This window comes from Ursus arctos, unplaced genomic scaffold, assembly GCF_023065955.2.
Source record: "Ursus arctos isolate Adak ecotype North America unplaced genomic scaffold, UrsArc2.0 scaffold_28, whole genome shotgun sequence".
NCBI lineage: Eukaryota > Metazoa > Chordata > Mammalia > Carnivora > Ursidae > Ursus > Ursus arctos.
The window spans coordinates 12,500,921-12,512,719 of NW_026622963.1; the positions used below are offsets into that span (position 1 = coordinate 12,500,921).

General features: G+C 41.6%; 1 protein-coding gene across 12 annotated transcripts in view; it reads right to left on the reverse strand.

Moving 5' to 3' along the window:
* Window positions 1–11,216, reverse strand: part of UBE2Q2 (ubiquitin conjugating enzyme E2 Q2) — a 70,268-nt gene extending 59,052 nt beyond the window's left edge. For 2 of the 12 annotated variants that reach the window (XM_048221416.2, XM_057303746.1), the window contains exons 1-2: window positions 10,711–11,203; window positions 518–619 (exon numbers count right to left, since the gene is read on the reverse strand). In XM_048221416.2, the coding sequence (XP_048077373.1) occupies window positions 518–619; window positions 10,711–10,899 (291 nt within the window). In that variant the 5' untranslated portion in view covers window positions 10,900–11,203. Of the gene's footprint in view, window positions 1–517; window positions 635–10,710 lie in introns of all 12 variants that reach the window. The other 10 variants (XR_008956118.1, XM_048221411.2, XM_057303743.1 and 7 more) reach the window with 10 other exon arrangements.
* Between the last annotated feature and the right edge of the window lie 583 nt (window positions 11,217–11,799).

Sequence of the window (11,799 nt, forward strand, 5' to 3'; positions counted from 1 at the left end):
AAAACATTTAAAAAATTTTTTTGTAAAATGGAAAGTTACATTTCTTCATATATTAAAAAAACAAAAAACACATTTTCTTTGTATACCTATGGCTATTACTGTAGGTACAGACTTCTGAGAGAGAAAGCAATTCCCTAACACTAGCATTGATGGCATTCTAGCATTATTTCCCCTCACATCCACCTCAGTTTTTTTTCTTTTTCTATCTTCCACCTTGGCTACTGTTAGTGTTCCCTACCAAAAATGTCTGGTTGGTTTAAAATCAGAATTCACTGAAAAGAGACCACCTAACTCCTCATCTAAATTAAGGCTTAACCTATGGGGAATAAAAAAGACAAATCAGGTAGTACAGAATTTGAAGGCCAAAAAACAAACAAAACTGGTCTTTAGCTCCTTTAAGATTATCAAATAATCATTAATCAGGCTTTTCTAGATCCTATTATCTCTTAACACTTAAGTTCCACATATAACGTTCTTTAGGGGGAAAAAAAAATAGTAGGTTGGCTTATTTTCTCACCGAATTGTTGCTCTTAGTATCTTCTAGACGTTCCAGCACTGATGTCAGATTTGGGTCATCAGAGTCCACAAACCATATTGGTGCAGAAGATGGGTAAGATTCCTGTTGCAGAGACACCTATGTTAAACACATTTACATATGGACTAATCTGGAAATGCAAATTAACTATACCACCAAATGGCAAGATGACAATGGATTTATGTAAAATATATGAGGGTGAGGAAAAGCAACACAATAAAATCTATGCATGGAGAAAAGTTTCTTTTTGTGGATTTTTTTTTGAAACAGTTTTATGGTGTAATTTTGCCTGCTCCACGTTACGTAATTTATACATTTAAAAATCAAGCAAAAAAATAGTTACTCAGTAAGCAGTAGCATTTAAAATAAAAAGAAGGGGCGCCTGGGTGGCACAGCGGTTAAGCATCTGCCTTCGGCTCAGGGTGTGATCCCGGCGTTGTGGCATCAAGCCCCACATCAGGCTCCTCCGCTGGGAGCCTGCTTCTTCCTCTCCCACTCCCCCTGCTTGTGTTCCCTCTCTCACTGGCTGTCTCTATCTCTGTCAAATAAATAAATAAAATCTTTAAAAAAAAATAAAATAAAATAGAAAAGAAACACTACAAAAGTTAGGTTTTACCACAAGCTGAAAAAAAACCTGGTACTCAGGTACCAGGAAAGATGATAGGCTTCCTTCCTTTACAAAGAAAGGTCAACCATGGCCTGGATTCTCCAGCTTTAACATTTTTTAAGGGCTTTAAAATCTGGAATCAAATAAATCCCTCAAAAAGAAAAAGAAAAAAAAACACCAAAAAACAACCCCCTCACACCCTTGAAGTATAATTTATAAATTTAAACCATACCACTTTTGCCTTTTAATATAATAAAGCTACATTTCTAAACTTTATCTAGATGAGCTCTAACTCAATTTTTAAAGGTAAAGCAAAAGGGTATAATCTAGGCACATATTTTTAAATCCTTATAAGCGCTAAAATGATTTTTTAAAATCTTATTCCCTATACTCCCTGTTCTCTAGAGAAGTTAGAGATTTTTCTCCATTAGAAAACTGCCCCCCCAAAAATCAATCCCATTTAATTCTGCCTTTTTCCTAATATTTCCAACCCTTCTCAGATTGCAGGGAGGGATGTAGTTTCTAAAGGAACAGATTCCTTAAATGAGGTTAAGATTATTCCTTAAATATCTCTGGTGTTAGAAGTCCAAACAGACAACTATATAGCGACCATATGGTACGTAACAGCTTCCACTTGCCACAGAAGCTGGGCTTTGGAGACAGGCATCCTCCTCATACAGCCACTGTCTGTGTGTTACAGCTCAGAGGTCAATGATGTTCTTGAACACTACAGAGGGCAACCTCTGTAACGGTCCCAATAATCCTAACCTGGTATTCATACCCTTGTATAATTCACTCCCCTAGACTCACTTCTAACAAACAATACAGTAAAAATAATGTGTAACCTAATCCAGGATTAGGTTACAAAAAGATGAGAACTTCTATGTTGCTCACCCTCTCCTGCTCTTTCATTTACCTCCCCCCGCCCCCCATTGAAGCCATCTCCCTATGGAGAAGCCCACAGCCACATAGCAAGAAACTGGCCTCTGACCAACAGCCGCCCTCAGACCAGAGGCCTGTAAGGAGATTAATCCTACCAAAACTACGTGAATGAGGCTGGAGGAAGATTCTCTCTCAGTCTCACTTTCAGATAACTGCAGCACTAGGCAACACCTTGTGAGAGACAGGGAGCGAGGGAATCCTGATAAGCCATGCATAGATTCCTGACCCACAGAAACTGTGAGATAATGTTCCTGTTTTAGGCTGCTGCATTTGTTACAGAGCAATATGTAACTAATTCAAACCCCATAAAATTCTAATATTTCATTCCATCGCAAACTGAGTACTATCAAAAAATGTTATAGTTACATATTTTTTATAATAATATTTTTTATTATGTTAGTCACCATACAGTACATCCCTAGTTTTTGATGTAAAATTCCATGATTCATTACTTGCGTATAACACCCAGTGCACCATGCAATACGTGCCCTCCTTAATACACATCACCAGCCTATCCCATAGTTACATATTTTTAAAAGTAAAATTACATGTGTTGACTTTTAAAAGTTAACGGAAAAAAGCATTACATGCTTTCACCTACAAACAGACATTTACTGTGTACTGTTTTCTATTATAAATTAGGAAAAAATCATTATTAGATACTAGATGCCGGACAATTAGGTTCTAGTTATGGAAAAACAATTTTGTAGAAACACATTATTAAAGAAACATTGCTTTAAGAACTATAATCTCAATTACTATAATCTCAATCTCAATTGCTTTAAGAACTATAATCTCAATATAGTTGAAGCCAAAGAAACTATTTTTGAAGCACTTCACCAAATGTTCTTTACAGAACAAAAAACTGTACTGAAGAAGGGCATCATTAGATCTATTCAACAGTGGTTTATTTCGTATTCTCATTCCTCTAATTTTCGGTGTGTCCCAAACCTATTCACAGACTAAAAGAAAAACTATCTTCAAAATTAATCCTGTTCTTAAAGAAAACTACTTATCAAGTATTGCATTTTCTTCTTCAAATTCTTCAGCCTAGTTTGGGAACATACCATCTAAACCTTAGTTCCAAAAAACAAAAGAGAACCGAAAAACCAATCAACTAAATTTTAGAACTTTACTGTGTAGGTTAGTGTTTGTCTAATTCTACGTAAGCAAAATAAAATGCATGAATTGTTGCTCTGGACTAAAACCCCTTAAAACCATATTGGAACACTGCAACAACAACAAAAATTACTGAGACCAGCTCCTGCTTATGACATGCTCTTGTAATCCTGTACATGAGAAAATAGGATATATAGGTCTAAGCAACTATGTCAATAATTTTCAAAGTGGGGCCCTTGAACCCCTAGGTAAGACTGCTGGAACCTTAGCACAAATAAAGGCAGTGACACCAAGCTATACCTGGAGTCCCCATATTCTTCACCACTATGCATTTAAGATGTTTAAAAGACAAAGAAAAAGAGGTTTTACTTAAGAATATCTGTAAATAAGTAGTAAAAGTTCTTTTACTAAATCTCGATCCTTATACAGGTCTTTTTAATATTGCAACTGATGAAATGGCGTGCACACATGAGCACACTCTTACAGAATACTTGAGAAAAAGCATCTGTACAACTGAGTTATGAAGTGAACTAACCACTTTAATGGAACATGAATTTTACCTGAAAGGATGACTGACAGACAATGGTTATTTCACCTTGGGTTTTTGAGATTTTCTCAAAAATGAATAAAGAGTGTGTCATTTCAAGGAAAACAAAGGACAGTATTTATTCCAATAATAAAATTCAACCTTTCAAGCAAAAATTAGAATTTTGGAAAATCTGTATCCACTGCTATGAGCTTGACAGCTTTCTAAGAATATTATGATGAGGTTGCTGGTGATCTTAATATAATGTCTTCATATTATATAATGAAACATATAAACATTTAGAAGATTTCAGTGAACCATATTTTCCAAGTGACTGGTACATTATGATGTTATAAATCACGCAAGGACAGAAGATCCATTCACAGTTCAAGAAAGACCACGTTTTGGTGAAATATCCAAAAAGAATATCTACAACTATCTAAATGGCTATTAAAATATTCCTACTTTTCCCAGCCAAATATCTGTGTGAGGCTGAATCTTCTTTATATTATTTCAACCAAAGCAATATACCCTCACAGACTGAATGCAGAAACAAATGACAGACCAGATATCAAAGAGATTTATAAGAAATGTAAAATTATGCTACTGTTCTCCTAAAAATGTTTTGGTTTACAAAATATGGCCATTTTTCATAATATTTTATTAACATGTTTACTTCGATGAATATTTTAAATATTTGTTTTAATTTCTAATGATAAATATTGATAGGTAACTTACATAAAAGCTCCTTGGACCCTCAGGACACTTTTTTTTTTTCTTGAAGATTTATTTATTTATTTTAGAGGGGCGAGGGGTAGAGAGAGAGTCAGTTTTAAGCAGACCCAATGCTGCGGGTGGAGCCCCACGTGGGGCTCAATCTCACCACACCGAGTTCAGGGCCTGAGCCAACATGAAGAGTCAGATGCTTAACCGACTGCGTCACCCAGGCACCCCTTACTTTGAAACAGTATAAACGTTTTGAATCCAAAGAGTTTTAGAACAGCTGCCTTCTCCACACCTTCTGCAGCCGGGCCCAGAATGTCTTCCTTGGAAGAAACATCCCTTCACCATTCTATATTAACCTATGTGGTTCCACTGGCGCTAGTTTCCCTAACTCCTTCCCATCTTTCTCTCTCCCTTGACCCAAAACTTGGTCACGGTCTCTATAAGCCCATTCCACTCCCAGTGATTAGCTGTCAGATGGGCTAAACTAAACAAATCTAGGTCTTCTCTGGGACTAAAATTCTCCTTCTGGGAGCTCTGGAGTCATAAGGACAATGCTGGCAGCCTAGGGGAGTCAGTATTTATCTTGCCAAAAGAGAGGGTTTATGTAAACCAAATTGTTTTCTAGAGGGTCATAGATATTTGTATTTTCTGCCGTGGCCGTGAGAACGCCCAATTTCACTGCACACTTGCTAACGTTTTTATCAATCTGTTAAATAAAAGCTTCTACCTGGAAGAAAAAAAGTTCCTATACAATATAATTTGTTATAGCTCCAGAAACCAATTCATCAAAAAGAATGAAAAGCCATCACTTCTTAGGAAAATTTCAAAGGACAACACCTATATGCATAAGGATTTAGCTCTAGCTATTAATGTCCAAAGCATTATTTAAAATAGAAAAACAAAAACAAAAACAGAAACCACTGGCCTTATCCAGAAATAACTTTCTGTGTCTATTTTTTTACACAAATCCACTAAGACACCAATGTGTGGCTCTGTATCAAGCACCAGCCAGCAAAACTGTCTGCCAGAATGCTCAGTCTCTACTGTCTTTCCAAATAATAGAACATGGCCATCTCCAAGGACTTCATCACTTTTTGAACACGGATGCATGTAACTTTTTTTTGAAGGTTCAGAAGTGTTAACAGCTGTAATTCTCCCAGAGACCAGTTATGGGACACGTACTTTCCCACTTTGTTGTTCATTAAATGTGGGGTGGAGAACGAAACCGACAGAATCACCATATAATATTCTAATAAAGTCTAAATGCTCTGACATTTATTTATTTATTTATTTATTTATTTAGAGGTTTGTTTTTATAGAGTGGGCATGCATGCGCCCAGGTGTGAGATGCAGGAGGAGCAGAGGGAAAGAATCTTCAAGCAGAATCCCTGCTCAGTGCAGAGGCTTACCTGGCTGAGACACCCAGGTGCCCCTAAATGTTCTGACATTGGGAGGGGGAAAAAAGCTACCAAAAGAGATTGCTCCCTGCTAATCATTTTGCAAGTAAACAACTAAGTAACATTATCAGAGCCCACAGAAGCAGAATGAAAAATTAAAACATCATTCTAACTGAGGCAGAGAAAATAAAGGTGCTGAAGAAGATTCAAACCACCTGATCTGCAGAAACCAATGGACAGCTTCCTTGACTCTACTTTGTCTTTCAGAAGAATCTTTTAGAAGAGAACACAAAACACTGTTACAATGGCCTTGGAAAAGGGGACTCTGCTTCATTACTCTGACTCTCCAGTAATGCTTTACATTTGGCAGTGACTGTTTCAATTCGATTCCCCACCCCTCAACTAGCTGACATTTATCTAATACTATCTTTCCCAGGTCTAAGGAAGTTTAACAACAACAACAAAAATCAAGCTACTAAGGCATACACCATTCATAAAATGGAAACCTAAGTCTCCTCTTCATACTGCTCTTTCAAGGACGGGCGTAAAAAATGGGGGTAGAGAAGAATAGATAGATAATGACTAGGAATTTGACTCTGTATTATAAATTGGTCAAATGAATGAAAACAATGATTCCTCCAGCCTGAAAGTACCACTTAGGCGCTTAACACGACAGTTCTGCTATTTCCAAATGATTCTCCAGGTGTTCAATTTGGAAAGGTAATCTGTCCCAGAAGGGCAGACCAACAAAAAGGTCTTGGGCTCTTTAACCAAGTTGGTTCATGATTTCCTTTGTATAACCTTGGCAGGGATACTTTTTAATCAGTGTAAAGACTAGAAACATAAAAAATTAAGAAATTCACAGCATTGATTTATTTCCCATGAAAAGCTGTTAGAAAGCATCTTCAAAATAAAATTTTATTCAGCCACAAATACATTTCTGTAGAGAACATTATTATTGTTAAAGAGCTTTCCTTTATAAGCTTTCATGCAGGACAAAAGTATTGTCTACTTTATAGAAAAACACAGTAGAAAAAATGATTTGCTTAAAGTCCCAACTAAAGTATAGACTAAACCTTCTCTCACCTAAACTCAGAGCTCTAACATTTGTTATTTTAGTGTCTTGCTGTTGGTGGCGAGGTGGGGAGGGGAAAGGGGACTCCGGCAATGACCAAGAGAAATTTAATTAGCAAAATAAAAAACATGTGCTACCACAAGTAGCCTGGCAAACAGCCACTCATGCAAAAAGAGTAATGGTTTATGCTACACAAACAGTAAAATTTGTACAACCATTTTATTTATCAGCTAATTTACAGGGCGGTGGGGGGGGGGGGGCTCAGCCTGAAATTACCAATTCCCTACCAAGTTACCAGATGTCAAGAGGTCCATATAAGGAGAAATGAAGTTCCCAAGTTATGTTAAATATTTCAAAAGGACTAAAAGAATGCCGTATACTAGCTCCCTATAAGGCCACACAGATTACTAAAACAAGCTTGCTTTGCGTTTAGGTGTGAGCATTAACAACTGAATGTTAGCACTAACTGGCAATTAGATCTGTTTGCAAGACACTCCTTCATATCATGAGTTCACACAAAACAAGTAATAAAAACGCCTACCTGAGGTTGAAAATTGCATTCTTTCCCTTCATATTTAAGATCAGAACAAATTTATATAACAGAAAAAGATTTAGCTCAATTCCCTTGGCCTAAAGAGTAAAACATCTATATTGTTTTCTCCTTCTTAAAATGGTCTTTCATATGAAGTCAAATTACAGATTTCCTATTCAGTGACCTGTTAAATATTTAAATATTTAAAATATTTCTTGATGTTATCTCTGCACTTTTGACAAACTCTTGGCAGTTAACTTACACAATAGTTAAGATTTTTGTTCATACAGAATACAGCTAAAATAGAACAAATATTTACTGAACATTGACCGAGTGGAAGATGAAAAGCATGATTACAGACTATTCTCCCCTGCCATCATAAAAAAAAGACTTAAAAAAAGAAAATCTAAAACCATTATAATAGAACATAAGGACATAAAACCAAAGCAGTAAACAGTAAAAATTACAGGAGGGAGGAAGGGGAAATAAATACCAGCAGGAACTGAATAGGACTTTCTAGAAGAGCCTTGAGGGATGGTCAGAAGTGGAAAGACAGACTGGGGTTGGGTAAGGGGCACATTCCACATGGGAAAAACAGATTCAAACGCTTGAAAGAAAAAAGGGGGCACAGTATCTTTGGAAGATTATTCAGAAACTGGCATGCATTAGTGTAAGGAAATAATTCGTGAGATGCGTTTACTGAAATGTTAAACTGTGTAAGTATGCTTCTTGGTGAGCAGTGGAAAAGACAGGGCCTGGCATGTTGAAGAGCTCAATAAATGTTTGGGAGTAAAGAAATAAAAGGAAAAATTAAAGAACCGATCAAACTCATTATTTTTTTAAGAGCTATAACCGTTTAGAGACTAGCAATTCACAAACACAACAGACAGGAAATCCAACACTTTTTCCTTTGCTCTTTCCCCTCGAAGAAAACGGTATCTGCACAAGCAAGCCATGCAGATTTTATCAGAACACTGACCGATGCTTAAACAGTCTTATCTTTTAGAGATACTCACTGAAATATTTACAGATGAAGTGACAGGTCAGGAACCTGCTTCGAAATAATCTGAGGTAGGGTACAGATGAAATAAAATGGGCCAAAAGTTTATCATTGTTGAGGCTAAATACATAGAGGTTCTCCACACTACTCACCTTTTGTATATGTTTGATATGTTCCCATAAAAAGTTGATACACATTCATATACACTGAGTATCCACCATGATAATTATCTTCTGATAATACCTGTCATAATTTTCAGTAGTCTCTACTATAATACCATTACACTAGTCTTTACCAAATCCTCCTTTCACTGAGTGTCTCTAATTCACTCCTCGCTCCATTACCTAATCCAGGTCTTCACACAGTATTCTGTGTGCAGCTGACTCCTATCAGCCTCCTGTATGGTTCTCAATGGGGACTCTGCTGGCATGTGAAGTGGGATAATTCTGTTGCAGCAGACTGCCAGCACAGCAGCAACACTACCCTACAGCCACTGAGATAAAAAAACCATACACACACATGTCCCAAAACCACACACTGTAGAGAACTACCCCTAGAGCTAGATGGCAAACACATTTGTCCAACTTACCTCAGTAATTTAGTAGTTCCCCACAGCCTACAAGTTCAGTATTCTATCATGCAAACCACCCCTACATTTTCCTGGCCATAACCCAATTTCTACCAGAACAATCACCACACAGGCCAGTCTCCTTCATGCTCACTACCACTTCCTGTTTCCCATTCTTGGAAAATCTTCTCCTTTACCAGCCTATATCCTCATAATTTGTCTACTCCTAAACAAACCACATTTTCTCAAGCACTGGTGTCTTTTCTGGATAGAGTTTTCTCTCACTGAAATGTGCTTCCAAACCGGAAAGAATCTACTCACCTGTGAAAGCCCAACTCCAATGTCAGCCTCTCACCAAAGCCTTCTCTGAAGCATCACCCAATCACCAAACTAAAAATTAGTTGCTCTTTTGGCCTTCATAATGACACCATAGAAGTTGGTATAAAACTCCTCCCCCAAGAAGATTTAGCTCTGAAAGCAGGGACTGCTCTATCCAGTTTTGCAAAACCGGTGCCTAGAACAGAACACTTAGATGCTCAATAAATGACTTCTCTCTTCAGTACAGCACTTGTATTTTCCCCAAAACACACAACTGCTCCCCCAGATATTCTGGAAATTATTTTAATGTCAATTATTATAACTTCAAGCCCTTTCCAAACTCTCGAGTACCAAGACCAGGAACACTTTAGACACCTGGGTAGCCCACTGATTTAACCAAAAGGAATCAGACACCAGACTGGGTTCGAAGGAACATAAAACTACCTCCTTGACTCCTGCTATAAGTTTATTCTGCAGTTTGGAACAATACCCTAAATCAATTTCACCATGAACGGTTTCATCATACACATTCACGAAAAAACTTATTAAAACACTTCGATTACCTTACCAAGCTCCGGGTTTCTAACGAGCTTCCAATTTAAACCAAAGAGTGAGCTTTAAACTGCCTTTTTGGGTTTGTGACATAAAATAATCTTTCTGGGCAGAAGACCTGGGCAAATATCCCCTTTGGGATGCAGATAATTTTAAAGGCTTACACACAGGAGGCCTATGGAAGCCAACACCGGTACCACCACCTGCCGAATGCAGGTACAAAGCGCCTTTCCGAAACACGTACGCGTGTCAAACAGTACCAGAGGCTGCATTCTAAACTTTCCCCCCCTCAAATGCATCAGTTTTCAATATCAGTTTTTCCTTAAACACAAACTTAAAAATAACTGGGGGAATAAGCAAGACGAGGGAAACCTGACTGAAGAGTAAGGCGTTAAAACTTGAGGGCCTTCCCCCTTCCCTGCTAGGCTCCTCCAACAGCCGAAGTCGACCTGCCTCGCCGCGGCCCCGGGGGCAGGCCGGCTGTGGGCAGTCATGGCGACACGGCGAGGGCGAGGGCAAGCGCCGCCGCGGTCTCCCACCCCAAGGCGTAGGGGGCCGAGAGGGGCCAGCAGCCCCAAACCCAGCCCCGCGGAAAAGCGGAGAAATGCGCCGCCTGCCTCCTCCCACCCAAGTCTAGCGATTACAAGGCTGGGCCTGGGCTGGGCCCCTTGCCTGGGAAAGGGGCGGATCTGCCCCGCCCGGGGCCCCGGGAACCAAGGGGCCTCTACCGGACCGATTCCCTTTTGTCCGGGGACTCGGGGCGCCCCTTTCCGCCCTCGCCTGGCTCCGAGGGGCTGAGGCCGGGCGCCTCACCGTGATGTTGCAGTGGAGTGTGAGCGGCGGCGGCGGCGAGTGCGGGCTGCCCGGCGGTGCCGGAGGCGGCAGCAGGAACTGGCAATGCAGCTCGTCCAGCTTCCAGCTGACGATGCGGAATCGCTCGTGGTTCTTGTCGAAGATGGACGCCAGGAACTTCAACTCGGCCTTAAGCCCTGACACGGACATCTTCCCCTCATCTCCGGCAGGAGGGGTGCGAAAGGGGAGCCGGGCCCAGAGCCGCCGTCACGGCCGCTACCGCCCCACAGGGCCGGCCTGGGGCCGCACTCTCGCGGCTCCGCCTCTCCCCGCCGCCGAGGCCCGCGTTGGATCCCGGCTAAAAAATGGCTAGGGGCACCGAGGCCTCGGCGGGCGGCTGTGTGGCGGCCTGGGCGGCGGCGGCTGCTCTCTTTGTAACTGACTCCGCCGGCAGGAGACCGCGGCCCCACGGCTTAAAAGGGCAACAGCGACGCCGCCCCCGCTACCGCCTGGGAAAGGGCTGCCCCCACCCCGCCCCCATCCCCTCCCCGCCCCGGCGCGCCCCGCGCGCCCCGCTTCCGGCGCGTGCACGCGGCCTGAGCGCGGGCTCGCCAGGCCGCCCCCTCCTCGCCTTGACCCAGCCCTCCTCCGCCCGGTCCATCTGTTTTGCTCCTCTTGCCCTTTGATGCGAGGCTCGGGGCCGGGTGGCGCCCCGCGGCTTGATCACCTGGAGGATCAGGAGACCCCTGCGCGCCTCCGCCTCCAAGCCTGGGGGCCGGCCACGTGCGCGGCCTTTTGCGCCGGCCACGTCGGCGCGGCTGTGGACGCGCGCTGGACCCTGGGGGCGGCTCCTCAGCTCGGCTGTGAGCGAGCCACCCACTCACCTGACCCAGGCGGCGCCCTAATGGGAGGCGGCCGGCGGCCGGCAGCGCTTTGGACGCAGATCGGCGTACCAACTTTCCTCTTCGGTACTCTAACCCCATACGTAGCCACCAGTTCACTAGCCTGGGTTCCTGCCAGCGCCTTTTCTCTCTCTTCCTTTCCTGCCTGGAGCTTTTGTCCTGTTTCCCAAGCTTAAGGAAATAGTCTCCATCTCTCATGGAGGCAGAA